General features: G+C 45.8%; 1 protein-coding gene across 2 annotated transcripts; it reads left to right on the forward strand.

Annotated features, from left to right (window-relative positions):
• The first annotated feature begins 1,180 nt into the window (after positions 1-1,180).
• MSL3 (MSL complex subunit 3) lies at positions 1,181-17,201 on the forward strand. 2 transcript variants are annotated; one of them, XM_082865281.1, is made up of 13 exons: positions 1,181-1,290; positions 2,516-2,598; positions 3,001-3,096; positions 3,431-3,531; positions 4,333-4,418; positions 4,964-5,086; positions 5,892-6,052; positions 6,826-6,984; positions 8,508-8,770; positions 9,444-9,553; positions 13,372-13,471; positions 13,833-13,917; positions 16,499-17,201. In XM_082865281.1, the coding sequence occupies exons 1-13, from the start codon at positions 1,189-1,191 to the stop codon at positions 16,596-16,598; spliced, it is 1,569 nt and encodes a 522-aa protein (XP_082721407.1). In that variant the 5' UTR covers positions 1,181-1,188; the 3' UTR covers positions 16,599-17,201. The 2 variants fall into 2 exon arrangements, with proteins under 2 accessions (XP_082721407.1, XP_082721408.1); XM_082865282.1 differs by lacking the exon at positions 3,001-3,096.
• Positions 17,202-17,485: the final 284 nt, after the last annotated feature.

Genomic DNA, 17,485 nt, shown 5'->3' on the forward strand with positions numbered 1-17,485 from the left:
TAAATGCAAGAAATGGATAAATAGAGGGCTGGTGGGGTGGGGGAAATCCCGGAGGGGTGTATCATCATCTAGGGAAGCCTGAGGGGTTTTCTCTTGGCTGTGTCCAAAGTGAAGTCTGTATGTGTACCAGGAACCCAGTGAAGGCGGAGGCAAGTGCAAATTTCTGGAGTCAAGAACAGAGCCCAGAGTGTGGCGGACTGGCAATTCACTACCACCCCAGAGCCTCAAAGCTGGTCTCCAGTTGGGTCTTAATTCAGCAACTACACTGCCTAAAGACTTTCCATTCCTCAAAAGAAAACAAACCCAGCACCATCTTTCCTGTCTGTAGAGGTTTGCCCTTCAAGAAGCGTCTCGCAGCATTTGTCATTCGTCCTGAGCATCCCCTCAGGTACCTGCTAGTACAACACCTCTCACCTGTAGGGAGTTTTCGGTGTACAGTATTGGAGAAGACAGACCTTGAGGGAGCATCTCTGCGAGTTCTGGGGGTTGGAAAACCATGGAACGACCTGGTAAGGACCCATCAGCCTCGCCGCCCACGGCTCACCCGCTGTCACTGGGAGCCTCCAGGCCTGCCACCTGCTTGTCCTGGCCCCGATATGTCCCAGTGCTTTATTCACTCTTCCACCACCCTTCGCCCCCCGCCCAAGGCCACTGCCCATCTAGACCCGACCCCAGCCCGACGTCCTCCCCGCGTGGCCACCGTGCTCTGCTAAGGTGGAGGATGCGGCGCGGCCAGGGAGCTCCCGGAAGGCAGCCGCCGGCCGGCTTCCCCACAGCCAGTGCCCACCCCAGACGGGCTCTCTCCTAGCGTCTCCCGTCCCCGGACCGGAGAGCGGGTGTCCGGCGCGAAGACCCCGTGGGCCCTGCTTCGGCCGCCTTTCCCAGGAGGGCGCGAGGGGCCGGCCGCTCTGCGGGCGGACCTCGGCCTAGGGCTCCCCACTCGCAGCCCAGCGGGGACTCGCAGGGGCGCGCTCGATCGGGAGCGCGCGCGCCCGGCTGCTCCGAGGTCCGGCAGTGGCGCGAGGCGGGCAGAGGCGGAGCCGAGGGCGGGCCGGTCGCAGCCTCCGCCAGTCCCCGCTCCTTCCCCACCACCCCAGCAGAAGCGCGCCACCTCCCCGCCCCCACTCCCCTCCCCCACCGCGCGCGCTCCTCCCGCCCCGGAGCCTCGCCCTCCGCCACGATGAGCAAATGAGCGCGAGCGAGGGCATGAAATTTAAATTCCACTCAGGGGAGAAAGTGCTGTGCTTCGAGCCTGACCCCACCAAGGCGCGAGTGCTGTACGATGCCAAGGTGCCGCCGCGGAGGGACAGGGAGGAGGCGCGGGACGGGGACCCCGGGACGGGAGGCGAATGCGGATGCGGGTGTGGACGGCGCCGCGGAGCGGGGGAAGTGGCGGGGCCCGGGTGCTCCCTGCTCGCGGCTCCTCGGCCTGCGCGGCGCCACACGGGCGACAGGGGGCGCTCTCAGAACACCGCGCTGGGGAGCCTGGGCCCGGGCGCTTCCGCTTCCGCTTCCGTCCGGTGCCTGGGGTGTACTGGCGCCCTCGGAATATGGTGTGCGAAGTCTTAGGCCGGGGAGCTGGCAGCGGGGTCCGCCTGTCCAGGAGATCGCTGGCACACAGCTTCTGCCTTGCGTTTAGCCCCTCATTCTGTGCGATCTAGTGCCGCGTGGGCTCCCAGTCGTGTCTAGGCTCGCCCCCTCCCGTAGGCCGCGACCCCCACCCCGAGGGCAAGGTTGCCCGGCTGTCATAGTCCTTCGGGGCCTTGCAGCATTTAGGTTTTCAATCTCCGTGTCGCGCCCCGTGCCTGTCCGCCTAAGTCTCCGGGGCTCGGGGGACGTTGAGCCACATCTGCAGCAACTAAGGTCTGAACGGCCAGAGGGAGTTGGCCTCGCACTCCGGGAGTTGGGGACTAGCCCCGGGCCCCAGGTGTGTCTGGGAGGTGCTGCCCTTTGGGGGATTGCCCAAGCCTTCCGGGCTCTACATTTTACTTTCGGACTTTACCCCCGCTGCCCCCGTCTCAGTGTTCTGTTTGCTGTGCTTCCTCCCTCCCCGCCTTGAGTCTCCCCAAGGGTGACACGCCCCATCATTTGCCCCAGGCGTTTTCCAGGGGACACCGTTGGGAGGGATGGCGTTAAGCTGCGAGCCGAACTGGACCTGGACGCAGCGGAGCCCAGGAGACTACAACTCCCAAAGGTCTCTCGGCTGCAGCTCGCTTGTCTAGCCTGTACCCTTTTTAGTTAGTGACAGTTCGGCCGGCCAGTGGTTTCGGAAGCTGCACCGTTCTCACACTCAGAGACCAATCGGGGTGGTTGGAGGGATGCTTCCTATTTTGAGGCATCCACTCAGAAAAAAAAATGGAATTGAAAGGAAAAATGTTTCAGTCCAGCTCTCTGTCTAAAAAAGGAGAGAATGCTTTCTTTTCTTTTACGAAAAGGTCTATGATTTAGTTTTTCTGATTCAGCTTCTAATATTCTCTATGCTCTATCGTTTGTGGACGATATTTCCTGGTTTCAGATTGTCGATGTTATTGTTGGGAAAGACGAAAAAGGCAGAAAGATCCCAGAATATCTGATCCATTTTAATGGTTGGAACAGAAGGTGAGTGTACTTGTTAAACCGGCCTGAAAATTGATCACCTCTGCACAGGAACATTGCAAACTTCTTTGTTAAGTTCTAGAGACACTCCTAGGAAAGTTTCATTTCCTGTTTTTGCTTTTTTAAAAAAATCAAACCTTGCCTACTCTGAAGAATGATTATTTCTAAGTCGATTATATTTGGATTCTCTATGGGTAATTTTGGAAACCCCAGTTGCTTCTGTGTCTGAATGAGTTCCGTTTTCAGTTTATTTACGTCTTTTTTGTGATTTTAAAATATTTAAATAGTTTTCTAAAATGTACGTAGTTCTGAGACACATCTGTTCCTGTGAGGTGCTTTTAACATTTGTTTCATATCAAACTAAAATAATGAATTTTACATTCTTTTCCTTTTTTGTTTGATTAGCTGGGATAGATGGGCAGCTGAAGATCATGTCCTTCGTGACACCGATGAAAATCGGAGATTACAGCGTAAATTGGCAAGGAAAGCTGTAGCTCGCCTGTAAGAATACAAAGAGCCTATAAATGTTACTCAGTGTGTTTTCTTTTAGTGTTTAGAATTTTTATGGAATAAAAGTTCTAAAATCTGGTAAACATGGTTTCTTAAGTAATTTTACATTTTTAAAGTGTGTTAGCGAATAGTGTTTCTATTGTATTCGAAATAACTGCTGTGCTTTCAGAGAGGTTATTGTGTAGTATTCTGAAGTGGAGATTACCAGTTCAGTTTTAAAGTTTAATTATATCTTAGGTACTTAAGAATTACTGTTATTGTGTTTTGGTTTTTTCCTCAAGACCAATATCAGTCATCGTCAGCATTTCAGTTGTGTTTGTTTCAGGAGAAGCACAGGAAGAAAGAGGAAGCGCTGCAGGTTGCCTGGTGTGGACTCTGTCTTAAAAAGCCTCCCTGCTGAAGAAAAAGATGAAAATGTTGAAAACTGTGAGTGGCTTGACTCATTTTCTCTGGTTAAAAGGAGTTTTACCTAGTTCTTTTATACCGCAGGATTGAGGGGGAAGATTCATTCGAATTACAGACAGGGAAACATTTTAAGCTCATTACATAAAACATTTGCCCCTTTTGTTGGTAACAATTAAAGTAGCAGTCAATAAGTTTCTAATTAGACTTCATCAGTCTTGCACATGACCACTGCCTTCTCAGCCAGTGTCTTTATATGGACCCCTCAGAGGTGCATTCTCATGTTTTCTTCTTGGTACATTGCTCCACTTATGAATGCGCCAGGGAACCATAGGGTCCTAGGTGACTGAACACTTGCAGATCATTTACCTGTGTGGTTTTTGCATTCCCTTGAAATTGGTGTTATATTTTTTCAAAATAAATTTCTATTCTGAAAGGTACAGTAATTGTGTTCAGCGTTTAAAATTTATGCAGGATAGGGCTTCCCTGGTGGCAGAGTGGTTGAGAGTCCGCCTGCCGATGCAGGGGACACGGGTTCGTGCCCCGGTCCAGGAAGATCCCACATGCTGCGGAGCAGCTGCGCCCGTGAGCCATGGCTGCTGTGTCTGCGCGTCCGGAGCCTCGGCTCCGCAACGGGAGAGGCCACAGCAGTGAGAGGCCCGCGTACCACAAAAAACAAACAAACAAACAAACAAAAAAATTTATGCAGGATAGTAGTTTATTATTACCAGCAGTAGGACATGCATGCCACCTTAAAGAGTTGTAAACATAAGGGTTAGGGAAGTGTATAATGCAGGTTTGCCTGGTGTTTTTTGTTTTACCTAGCAATAAGCAGTTCCTCTGATGACAGTAGTGAAGAAAAGGATGAAGAAATAAGTGAAGAAAGTGATATTGAAGAAAAGACTGAAGTGGTATAAAGTTTTTATTGTAAAAACTCTTTGTCTTTGGCATATATTTTAGTGGTAAATTTCTAGTTGTGAAATGTTTTTTTTAACCAAATATTATAAAATTGTACTTCATATATAAGGGGAAATAGCCCTTAACCCTTACTTATAGTTACTGTAAGAACCTCTCCATGGCTCTTCATACCCATAAAGGGTTTTCACAAATCATAGTTACATCTTTCTTTCCACTGAAAGTGTGAACTTTTTATAATGCCGATTAAGTATCAGAGTTTGGCATATTCTGTTTGCCTGTCTACAAAGTTAACATGAATCCCACTGGTAAAGTTAAGTTGGGAAGAAGCAAAATAATCATTTGCAGTGTGGTTAGTGGCCTAAAACAAGTTAACTTTTGGCTTTTAATATACTTTTCATTAGAACACTTGGCATCATTACTGGTGTAAATGTCGAAGATTAACTGGGTTTGTTTCATTGTAGGCTGTCCTTATGTTAGTCCTTCTTTGGATATAGACTCTCTGTTTTAGGTAGCTAAAAATGGAATTGTGATATTGCAGAAGGAAGAACCGGAGCTGCATGCAAAAAAGGAAATGGAAGAAAGAACAATAACTATAGAAATCCCTGAAGTTCTGAAGAAGAAGCTTGAGGACGATTGTTACTATATCAACAGGAGGAAACGGGTATACAGGGATAACATATAAAACATGGATCTGTAATAGAGCTTTCATTTAGCTGTATTTTGCAATCTTAAAAAGTTGAGAACCTTGGAGGAATGAAATTCATATTTTAAGTTTTGTACTGAGTCGGGTTTTAAACTTCTCTGACAGTACTGTTCTGCTGATGAAAGTGTGCAGTCTTTTCCAGCCCTGGCTGCCCATTAGAATCTTCTAGGGAGCTTCGCAAAGTCCTGATGCCTGGGCTTCAACCAAGAGGTCAAGGTGAAATTGATTCTTGGTGTTGGGGGTGGCAGCTGTGGATATCTTAGAGGCTCCGCAGGTGGTTCTAATGGATCACTAAGCTGAGAATCACTGCTTGCATTTATTTTAAAAATTATTACTGTAATCTACATGGGGATATGATCAGTAGAAGAAAAACGTCAAAGAGCTTCAAAGCACATTTGCTTAAAAAATTATCTTCAAACACAATTGGCTTTATTTTTGAGCTTCAAAAATGATGTAGAGGGCTTCCCTGGTGGCGCAGTGGTTGAGAGTCCGCCTGCCGATATCGGCACGGGACACGGGTTCCTGCGCCGGTTCGGGAAGATCCCACATGCCGCGGAGCGGCTGGGCCCGTGAGCCATGATGGCCGCTGAGCCTGCGCGTCCGGAGCCTGTGCTCCGCAACGGGAGAGGCCACAGCAGTGAGAGGCCCGCGTACCGCAAAAAAAAAAAAAAAAAAAAATGATGTAGACAAGACCACTGTTTCTTGGAATGTATGGTTTATACAATGGGATGTATACATCAGATGTTTATATTTTTGTTAACAGTTAGTGAAACTTCCATGCCAGACCAACATCATAACTATTTTGGAATCATACGTGAAGCATTTTGCTATCAATGCAGCCTTTTCAGCCAATGAGAGGCCTCGCCACCATCACGCTATGCCACATGCCAACATGAATGTGCATTATATCCCAGCAGAAAAGAAGTAAGTAGGGGAGGGATGGTTGGCGTTTCATGGTTCGCTTCGGGTATTAGAGAAGTGACTTCCATTTAGAACAAGTAACATGTCTCTGTTTCAGTTATTATGAATTCATTTACTATAGCACTTGATGATTCACGTAATAACCAGTTTAATTTCAAAATATTGTCCCTTTTTCGGAATGTTCAGTAACTCCTTAGGTATGTGGTGTGGATCCATTGAGTATATGCAGTGCCTCAACACCTGGAGTTTTTTTCAATGATGTAATTTAGGGAGATAACTCTTTTTCTTCCTTGAGAAGAACCAGAATGGGGGATGAGAATTTTATCGAGGCTTGTTTACAAACAGGTCTTTATCCTAGTCTGAGTAATTGTCCTTATAGCTTGCCTTGGGCACATGAGCCAGCAGGAGTAGAATCAGACACGTAGATTGTTCAAATTTAAACAGGTGTGTTAGTTCGTCAGGACCGCCCCCTTCAGCTCCTGGTGATTGGGGTCTGTCCACCTTCTGCAGCACAGACTGCTTGGGCTCCTTGTGTGGCACTGGGCATATTCATTTGTGTTCAGTGTGGTAAGGTAAAATTACTTATTGCACTTTATATTATAGATCTGTGTTCCCATTTAATTCTTTATTATTAGCATCTACAGGCTAACTTTATTTTTTACACACATAGGTATAGTATATAGCATTTAAAACACTTCCTTCTTAAAATGTGCAATTTCATTGTGACATTTTGGAAAGTTCTTTTATTGCATCTCTAATCTCTTTAATCCTCGCAGCGTTGACCTTTGTAAGGAGATGGTGGATGGATTAAGAATAACCTTTGATTACACTCTCCCATTGGTTTTGCTTTATCCATATGAACAAGTTCAGTATAAAAAGGTGACTTCGTCCAAATTTTTTCTTCCGATTAAGGAAAGTACCACAAACACTAATAGGTAAGTTAACTTGCAGTTCAACCATCAGATATCATCAATGAAATAGCTAAATCTGTTTTTGAAGATTTCCATTGGATGCTATGGGGCCAACACGTTTGGAGGAGGGAGTAAATTGCAAAGCGCCCATACCGGTGGCTTTCTTTTTTCCTGGGTAAGCTAAGTCGTCATTCACTTGCAAATGGCTCTAAAAGGTTTTACCAAGTGAAGATTTCAGTGTAGAGAAGTTGGCTCTCGTGTAGCCATCCTGTGCTTTCCAAAGGCAGTTGGGTGGAGAGAGCGCGGCCTGAGAAGGGTGGATGTGGGTTTGAATTTGGCCCCCTCGCGTATAGGCTGTGTGGCCTGGGGAGGTGTCTTCTGAGCCTCTTGCCTTTGCCTCTGTGCGACGGAAAGAACATTTGCTTCTGTAGGTAGTTATTAAATGAGGGCGTTCGTAAAGGGCTGGCCACCTTTGCCCTTCAGGCAAGGTTAGTTTCCTTCCCGGTCTGCTGTGTCACCACTTTCTTCCCTCAGTGGCCAAGCATTTCCAAATATATTTTCTTTGGCGGGGTTGAAAGTCCCCCAGCCTGAGTCTATGCCTACATCTGTGTAAGCTACTTCCCTCTCCCTCGAGGCCTGTCTTCCTGAGAGTGGTCTGTTCTCATGATTTCCACTCATCCATCTCTTGCCTGTTTACCATCTGCCTTTGTCTCCCACCTCCCTCTGCTCCCAAGGGGCACTGACAGCCTCCCACTTGGTGTGCCATGTGTCGGCCACCTTTCCTCCCACCCCATCCCTTTCCTTCCCGGGTCCTGTCTCCTGGTTGTCTGCCTCATGACCGTCTCTTCTCAGCCTGCCTTCCTTCCCCATTGGTTCCACCCCATTTGAGAGGCCTGTGTGACTCACTGGGGACCTGTGTTGATGTCCCCATGCCCTCCTCCAAACCTCGAGGTTCCCAGTGTCTGGGGTGGACCGTGTGTTGCCACAAAATTTGGCCGATGTTTGTGGCGTTTCTAATCTTACCAGTAGTTACACTGTGATGAGATAATGTGGTATTATTCTCTCCACCAGGGTTTCTCAACCTTGGCTCTACTGATGTTTTGAACTGTATCATCTTTTGTGGTGGGACCGTCCTGTGCATTGTAGGAAGTTGGGCAGCATCCCTGGGCTCCACCCATTAGATCCCAATGGCACTTTCCCAGTTGTGACAATCAAAACTGTCTCCAGAAGGTGTCAGTGTCCCCTGGCAGAGTGGAATCACTCCCAGTTGAGAACCACTGATCTAAAACAAGTATAAAAGGGCATCACAATCTTTAATGCCAGTGTGCCTTGAGAAATTATTTAAAGGGTTAAAATGATTTAATAGGTTTAGTTACTTTTGAAGAAAATATTCGTTTTGGCACATCTGGAAGTGAAAGTTTCTAAGCCTCCTGGAGTGGAGTGGAGGGTGTGTTTACTGTGTGAAAGAAGACGTTGAAGAACCCCTCCAGGTTTTACAGAGATTCTGTGGGCCAGGCACGTGTGACGTTCTCCCCTGTCTTCCGTAGGAACCCAGAGGAGCTCTCTCCAAGCCCACCTTTGTTGAATCCATCCACACCACAGTCCGCAGAGAGTCAGCCAACCACAGGCGAGCCAGCCACCCCCAAAAGGCGCAAAGCCGAGCCGGAAGCCTTGCAGTCTCTGAGGCGGTCCACACGCCACTCCGCTAATTGCGACCGGCTGTCGGAGAGCAGCGCCTCGCCTCAGCCCAAGCGCCGGCAGCAGGACGCGTCTGCCAGCATGCCCAAGTTGTTCCTGCACCTGGAAAAGAGTAGGTCCACTCCCCGTGCAGGAAGGCTCCGCCGGGGAGAGCCGATGTTGCACTTCGTGCTCCTGAAACGACTGCAGCCGGCAGGAGGTGCTGGGGGAGAACAGGACGAGCACAGGGTCACATCCAGATTCGCCTGCTCAGCTCTGGGAATTTGACTCCGGAGTTCGGCCCGCCTGAGGCTCATGAGGCATTGTCCCTAACCTACCCTCAGCTATAGCTAGGAGAAGGGAGCCCCCACGCCTTCAGCTCCGCAGCGTGGATCCTTGGCGCTGACCGGTTAGAACTGGCCCGCAAGTCTGGTAGCAGCCCCTCCCCTCCCCTCAGCCCTAATCTGCCGGTACTGGGCAACCGCTAGTTACTTCCGGTCCCTATGGATTTGCCTCTGCTGGGCGTGTGTTCATATCAGTAGAATCGTACTATATGTGGCCTTCTGTTTGCGGCTTCTTTCACTTAACATAATGTTTTCAAGGTTCATCACATAGCATATCTCAGTACTTGATTCCTTTGCTTTGCTTTTTTCCGCCAAATAATGTTCCAGGTATTGTCTTTAATAGGGAAGTCTTATTGTTAAAGATTAATAACGTCTCTGCTGCTTGTAAAGGTCTTCCAGCAATCTTTAATTCAGTAACTGTGTGATTTACAAGTGAATAATTGACATCTTTTCCTTTTGAAGAGACACCCGTTCATAGCAGATCATCCTCACCCGTTCCTCTGACCCCTAGCAAGGAAGGGAGTGCGGTGTTTGCTGGCTTTGAAGGCAGAAGAACTAATGAAATAAATGAGGTAAAGAGTTAGTGCCTGCTGTTCATCCCCAGTGAGTCCTTCCTTCTGTGGTTTCTTAAATCCTGCAGGAGGAAGTTGGGTTTTCTTAGAAGAAGCATTATGTTACTCTTGCTGCGGATAGTAACAGAATTGTTCATATGATTGTAACGTATTTGTGGTTTCTAAAATGAGACAATGGTTAGGACTCCAGCCCTACACTTAACATTCATCTTTTATTTCAAATAAGTACAAGTATTGAAGTGTGAGGATTTTCATTTTATGGAACAGTTATCAGCACATCTTTTCTGCAAAAGGCCAGAAAGTAAATATTTTAAACCTTGTGGGCCACACAGTTGCTGTTGAGCCTACCCACCCCCGAAGCATCCACAGGCACTCTGTGAATGAATGAGTGTGCTGCGGTCCAATGAAACTTTATTCATGGATGCTGAAATTGGAATATCAGATAATTTTTGTATGTTATGAAATATTCCACTTTGGGCATTTTCTCAATCATTTAAAAATAAGAAACCCATCCTCGGGACTTCCCTGGTGGCACAGTGGTTAAGAATCCGCCTGCCAATGCAGGGGACACGGGTTTGAGCCCTGGGCCGGGAAGATCCCACATGCCGCGGAGCCACTAAGCCCGTGCGCCACAACTACTGAGCTGCGCTCTAGAGCTTGTGAGCCACAACTACTGAGCCTGCGTGCTGCAACTACTGAAGCCTGCGTGCCTAGAGCCCACGCTCTGCAACAAGAGAAGCCACAATGAGAAGCCCGCACACCGCAACAGAAGAGCAGCCCCCGCTCGCCGCAACTAGAGAAAGCCCGTGCGCAGCAACGAAGGCCCAACGTGGAGAAAAATAAATAAAATAAATGAAATAAATAAATATTTTTTAAAAACCATCCTCAACAGTAGTATTATCATCATCCCTTTGAGGGCATGCTATATGCCTGCATTGTGCCAGGCGCTTGACCTAAATTACCTCGAGTTCTCGAGAATAACCTCACCACCAGAGTTCCATTTTATCGATGGGAAAACTTCAATTTAAAACTATTTTTAAGGCCAGTTAACTGAGGTAGGTAGTGAGTGTTTCAGGAGTTCGGGAGATGTCTTAGCCCACTGGGGTATTCTGTGAATCTCACCTAGGAAGTGGGATTTTTCTTGTTTCTGTGCATAGGGAAGGATGGCTTTACTAGAAAGAATATTTGATGACAGGGGTCGGCAAACTTTTCTTATACAGGGTCAGATTGTAAATATCTTCAGGGTTGTGCACCAGCGTGAAAACAGTATGGAAAGTTCACAAATGAATGAGTGTGCAGTGTCCCTCCAAAATTCATTCACGCACGCTAGTAATTGAATTTCATATGACTTTCATATGTCGTGAAGTATTATTCGTTTGATTTTTAAAAAACCATTAAAAACGTAACCGTGGGGCTTCCCTGGTGGCGCAGTGGTTGGGAGTTCGCCTGCCAATGCAGGGGACGCGGCTGGGCCCGCAGGCCATAGCCGCTGGGCCTGCGCGTCCGGAGCCTGTGCTCCGCAGCGGGAGAGGCCACAGCAGTGAGAGGCCCGCGTACTGCAAAAAAAAAAACAAAAAACAAAAAACGAAACCGTTCTTAGCACATGGGGGTTGGATTTGGCCCAAGGGCTGTAAGTTGGCCGACCCCTGCTAGAAAACTCAATTTGTGTTACAGTGATGTTGAGGGAAGATTTAGGAAATTCCTAGTGTAAGCAGTCCCTGATTTTCCATTTTTCAGACAAGAGGGCCCTGCAAGTGTTATTATTTATGGGGAATCATGTTTCTTCTAGAAGACATCTGAATATTGAGGCACGGCCATTCCCTATCTGGTCACTGGTGCAAGGCCGCCATCTAGTGGTTATAGGTAGAGCTGTAAGCTCTAGTGAAAAAGGATTTCTAGTCAATGGTTGGAGTTGGGCAGACTCTCAATGATTCGTGAGACCTTAGTGCATTCCCCCTCCATAAGTGCCTATACTGGAGTATGTTTTCCCCAGGGCTCTGCATCCTGACCACCTGAGACTCACTGTCCCAATGACGTTCACTGCCCCACCACATGCGGAGGGTCTGGACTCACATTCCTGCTTGAGATCACAGGTGGTTCCCGTGCACACCCCAGTTAAGAATCCTCCACTAGAAACCTGTTATTTTCCCCCATAATGCATCTTTGATAAATAGGAGATGATTCACTGCACTGAGATGCAAAATTGAGTGAGGTAGACTGGCTTGCTAACTAACCAGATGAGCTGCTTTTGCACACGTGCGCTTCATGCCTCCAGTGATCTCAGACTCCCCTATGTTCACTTTGAGTATCATTGTCGAAAACAGTTCCCGAGCTTCAGCTGTGTGCACCACGGGGTTAGGTGCTGGGGATAGTGTAAACGTGCTGAAACTTACTCCTACCCTGAGCCTTGTAGAGCACAGAAGGGTGGGGTCAGTGAGGCAAGGGCTGAAGCCCAGACATTCTGCAAGGGTCATATGGAACCGTGGTGGTACTTGTTAACTTCTACGATTTCATTTGATTAAATTGACTACATCATCAGCCTTTCTCGGGTCTTTTTGGCATCCTTCTGCTTGGTCTTGTAGAGGGTTTCCTTTGACGCTACTATTTCCAGATTAAACTTGACAGATCTCAAAAAGCAAAACAGCAACTCAGGAGAAGTGTTCTATAATTTGCTGAAGTATTTCTGTGGAAGCTCATCAGAGAGTTTTGAAATTCAACTCTTACTTTAACAAAAGCCCCAAATCCACCCACAGTTCTGAAATTCAAAGCGAAGGAAAAGAAATCAGTTACCAGGGTTGAAGTCTATTTTCACTTGATTCAATGGATGAAATTAGGTTCCAAAGTGAATCTAACATAGCAGAAAATTAGACAACCTTGAAACAATGGTAACATCATTACTCAAAACATCTTTGGATCACTTTTTATTGCTTCACTGTCTAAAAAGCAGAATTTTCAGTAAAGGAAAAGGGGCAAAATGACCAAAACAGTTACAGCTAATTTACACGTAGTAGCTATTGAAAATTAGAAAATAAAATATTTCCCTAATCTAATTTTAAGTCTTCCTTCCTCATTTTATTTAATTTTATAAGTTTGTGTTATTTGATATAGTGGCATTTTTTAAAAATTTATTTATTTATTTTTGACAGTGTTGGGTCTTCGTTGCTGCACGCGGGCTTTCTCTAGTTGGAGCGAGCGGGGGCTACTCTTCGTTGCGGTGCATGGGCTTCTCATTGTGGTGGCTTCTCTTGTTGCAGAGCATGGACTCTAGGTGCGCGGGCCTCAGTAGTTGTGGCACGTGGGCTCAGTAGTTGTGGCTCGTGGGCTCTAGAGTGCAGGCTCAGTAGTTGTGGCACAGGGGCTTAGTTGCTCCGTGGCATGTGGGATCTTCCTGGACCAGGGCTCGAACCCGTGTCCCCTGCATTGGCAGGTGGATTCTTCACCACTGCGCCACCAGGGAAGCCCGAGTGGCATATTTTTTTCATCGTCATACAATTTGTCATAATTTTTAGGTGGTTAGAAGTGTCTCCATGTTGCCAAGGAAGGTGAGATGGCTTCAGAACCTCCACATTGGTTTCTTGTCATTGTTTTGTTCCACATTTGGTTTCCTCCCATTTTCTGATCCAGCTGTGAGGCAGCTCCAGAGGTGCCAGAGGGATGGGAAGCTTGGGTGTGGAAATGTGACACTTGATGGGTGATGTCTTTCTGCTGGCCTGAGAATGTCAATGTGTATGTGTTTCTGCCGGGATTCCAAATGTTCAGATCTGTTGGTAGTGGAGTGTTAAGATATAACAACAAAGCATTCAATCTGCTTTTCCCAGGTCCTCTCCTGGAAACTTGTACCCGATAGTTACCCGCCAGGTGACCAGCCACCTCCACCCTCTTACATTTATGGGGCGCAACACTTGCTGCGATTGTTCGGTAAGAAATCCTGGTCCCTGCTTTCTTCTTGCCCTTTTTATTTTCTTTTTTGATTTTAACACTTATAAGCTTATGTACATCTTGTGGTAATTTTGGCGTCTAAGAAAAATCATTAAATGTTGATCTCAAAAAAAAAAAACACCGAAAGAATCTTAAATTTCATAAAAATTGTGTTTGTAATGTTTGTACTACTACTCTGTTTTTGTGTTCAGTAAGAGTTTTGGTGTTGCTCGGCAACGTAGATGTTAATTTCAATTCAAATAAAGACACATGGGGCGCCAGAGGATCCCTGAGTGTGTCCTACTCATCGCCAGATTCTGCCGATTGATTGTAAATGGTTTTGCTTTTATTTTTAATGCAGTGAAACTTCCAGAAATCCTTGGAAAGATGTCCTTTTCTGAGAAGAATCTGAAGGCTTTACTGAAGCACTTTGATCTCTTTCTGAGGTATTGTTATTAGTTTGTCAAAACTTACTCTGCCACCTTATATATGACTTTTCTGAACTTGTCTTCAGCAGATGTGGAAGCTAGCTCTGTGGTATTTTAAATGGTAGCAGTATTACCCAAGTATGGTTGGTTCTAACAGTAATTGTAACATGGGGGTTTGGGGCTATTTTTTTCATAGTTTATCTGGTTTCTAAGTGAAGGGTATTCAATGTACGGAGGTAAAATTTTTTGGTGTCACTAGAAGAATCCAGTTGGATAACCATGTGAATAGAAAATTAATTTTCTAAAGAAGTGATTGAGGTTGATAATAATTTAATTCTATGTATTTTATTCAGGAGTACCCTAAGTATGTGACTTTTCTTTGTTGCATGTATATAAACTAACTAAATTTACAGGTCTGATTTTGGTGTCTGTTTTGGAGTTAAGATAAATGTGCTGATAGTTTGTGAGTTCGGAGAAAGGTATTGTTTCCTTCACCTGACAGAGCCAGTCATTTTATTAGCGTCAGATCATTTGTCCCGAGGCTCTCTCCCCTCCCCCGCATCTGGGGCTGTGGACCCCAGGCTCCATTATGCCTGTGGCCTAACTCTCCCACCCAGATGTCTATTGACCAGTTCCTCTTGGCGTTCAAGGCTGGTTGTCACTCTGCCTCACCCAGCTTGTCACATCTCCCTGACCTGTTTCTTGATTCTCTTTAAGGGGGTACCTTTTCCTTGTATTTAGTCCCCAACCTGCAAGAGCTAATCAAGTAGGATTTACCAGAGTGGAGACCACTCCAGCCAGAGAAATGGGTCTTGGAGTTTTTAAAAGATATTTGTGTGGGTATTTTGAATAAAGTATCCAATAAGTGGAATTAGACTTTACAACATTTTATTAGAAACAAGTTTCAAAAACGCTCTCTTCCCCTCCAGCCTCCCCCTCAAAAAAAGCCACAGCTCTGTTTGGCTTCAACATTTCGTTAAGCTGAAATCAAATAATGCCAAAATGAGACAGCTGCAAGTTAGCATAGGAGAGGCTGCTGATTTTGAGTTATGCGCAATACGAAATAGAAATTAGGGTTTTAGAAGGTAACTCAGAAAGATTTACAAATAAATATAGTACGGTTGACCCTTGAACAACATGGGTTTGAACTGCACAGATCGACTTATATGCGGATTTTTAAAAATAGTAAATACTATGTAGTACTACATGATCCATGTGGTTGGTTGAGTCTAGGAATTTGGAAGAACAGTGGATATGGAGGGCCCAGCTGTAAGTTATACAGGGATTTTCAACTGTGTAGGGGGTCAGCGCCCCTAACCCACACATTGTTCAAGGGTCAGCTGTAATGGGTTTTGAAAATGTATCCGAAGACGTTAACTAGAGAATCAATGGATCAGTAATTGCTGTAGGAAGGGTACACTCAAAGAAGACAGAGTTATCTCTCAAATGAATTTTGATTTGGTTTTTACTAAAGAAGGTATTGCAGAGGTTTATCCTTATCTTTTTAGGAATTTGGACAGGTGGGAAGAGGCAGGGGAAACAAACAAGGGGCTAATTACTTAGCTTACTAGCTAATGTGGCCCGTGTGAGAATGTTTTAGCCATTCATGGTGAAATATTTGATACTTCAGAGTCAAGGTAGTACCTCTGTGTTGCAGATTCTTGAGTGGCTACATTTTAACATCCATCCATAGTCAGGCATAAGTCAGTGCTGCTTACCTATTTTGGTGGAACTGCAGCACCTTTTGGCATGGCAAATTGGGCCACAAAATGCTCTTCACTAATTAAACCATTCAGTTTTGATTTAACTTAGGCCATGTAAGTACTGTGAATTTCTCAGGTGACATTTATTGAGTTTATAATTGATTTTTTATAGTTTTTTTGTTGTTGTTGTTTTTTGCGGTACGCGGGCCTCTCACTGTTGTGGCCTCTCCCGTTGTGGAGCACAGGCTCCGGAAGCACAGGCCCAGCGGCTATGGCTCACGGGGCCAGCCGCTCTGCGGCACGTGGGATCTTCCCGGACCGGGGCACGAACCCTTGTCCCCTGCATCGGCAGGCGGACTCTCAACCACTGCGCCACCAGGGAAGCCCCTATAGTTTGTTTTTAAAAGAGGAAAATGTGGGACTTCCGTGGTCAAGTGGCTAAGACTCCATGCTCCCAATGCCGGGGGCCCGGGTTCCATCCCTGGTCAGGGAACCGCATGCCACAACTAAAGATCCTGCGAGCCTCAACTAAGACCTGGCGTAGCCAAATATAAATAAGTAAATAAAGAAATGAGGAAAATGTAGAAATAGTCACGAGGCCTTTTTGCACAGAAGTGATTATATAATCAAGACTGCCACCTAGTGGAGTTTACGTTCTATTTCTGTTTGTACACTTGATAGTGAAAGGATTCCAATGAAATAGTCATTAACGTCGAAGCCGGATATGTGCAATGAAAGTAACCAGTATATAGACATCAAGATTATATTCATTATTTTTTTTTCTATCTCAAACAGAAAAGAGTGAAATGTTAGAGTGGTTGGAAGTTAAAATTTTGCTTCTTGGTATTTGGCCTTTGTTGTGGTGATCATAGAGGCTATTTGTTTTCTTTTTCCAGGTTTTTAGCAGAATACCATGATGACTTTTTCCCAGAGTCTGCCTATGTTGCTGCCTGTGAGGCGCACTACAGCACGAAGAACCCCAGGGCGATTTATTAAGGTTTTGATGGTTCTGGAAGAGCAGCTTCTCTATCTAGCTTTGCACTCTCCGTTCCCGATAAAGAACTAGGGAGTTGGTGGGCCTTCCTTACAGGCAGAGCGAATGCGACACTCGCCTTGGGGGTGTGTGGCAGAGGCGGGCCCATTTGTTTGAGTTGCTTACCTACCGTAGTTATTTCTGTTAAGGATTACTTCCTAGGTACCTGAACGGCCTCCAACGTGTGACCCTTGCCACAGTACATGTCATCTGTGACGGCGGGCAAAGAGCAGCTGTGTTCACAGTGAAATGTTCACGAAAGTGTGCGTAGGTTGGGCTGTTTCAGTAGATGGAGTTACTTGTTAGCAATAACCACATTTTTTAGTTATTTGTTAGCATTAAACAAAATTGTTTTGCAAACCGTTTTCATTCCTGTGATAAGGCTGAGCAACAAAACATTAGTTTTGCTTGGAAACTAAAAAGTAGTCCCAGAATATTTTAGAGGGGGTTGATATTGATGGCAAAAGAAAATTTGCAGCTATACATTTGCTTGTTACAGTTCCTTTTCTATAAAACCTTATTGTTGGTGATCTAAATAAAGCATTGCCTGAATGTTTGAGATTTTATAGCTACACTTGGTTGTGTAATGTTATAGTTCCCTTTCTGTAGGATGTTATTTTGGGTGATCTCAAATAAATCATCTTGTTGGAAAGAACCAAGAGAGAGTTTTCACTCTGGTCTTGTCCTCTTTCTTCATTGTAGAAAAACAGCAAGGTAACTTTGATTCATAACTTTTTTGTGTTTTATTTTGTTTTCCCTTTGTGACTTTTTTATTAAGGACTTTTGTTTTCCTTTCCTTCTTTGATTTTGCCTGACTAGAAGGTGGTTACTGGAAGTTGGGATAGCTCCT

Source organism: Leucopleurus acutus (assembly GCF_964270905.1).
Source record: "Leucopleurus acutus genome assembly, chromosome: X".
NCBI classification, from domain to species: domain Eukaryota; kingdom Metazoa; phylum Chordata; class Mammalia; order Artiodactyla; family Delphinidae; genus Leucopleurus; species Leucopleurus acutus.

Excerpts from the sequence above, each read along its gene's own strand:
- MSL3 (XM_082865281.1), top strand. The coding sequence starts at position 1,189 with ATGAGCGCGAGCGAGGGCATGAAATTTAAATTCCACTCAGGGGAGAAA. Across the intron at positions 1,291-2,515 it reads GAGTGCTGTACGATGCCAAG|ATTGTCGATGTTATTGTTGG; the intron begins GTGCCGCCGCGG and ends TCCTGGTTTCAG. Across the intron at positions 3,097-3,430 it reads AGGAAAGCTGTAGCTCGCCT|GAGAAGCACAGGAAGAAAGA; the intron begins GTAAGAATACAA and ends TGTTTGTTTCAG.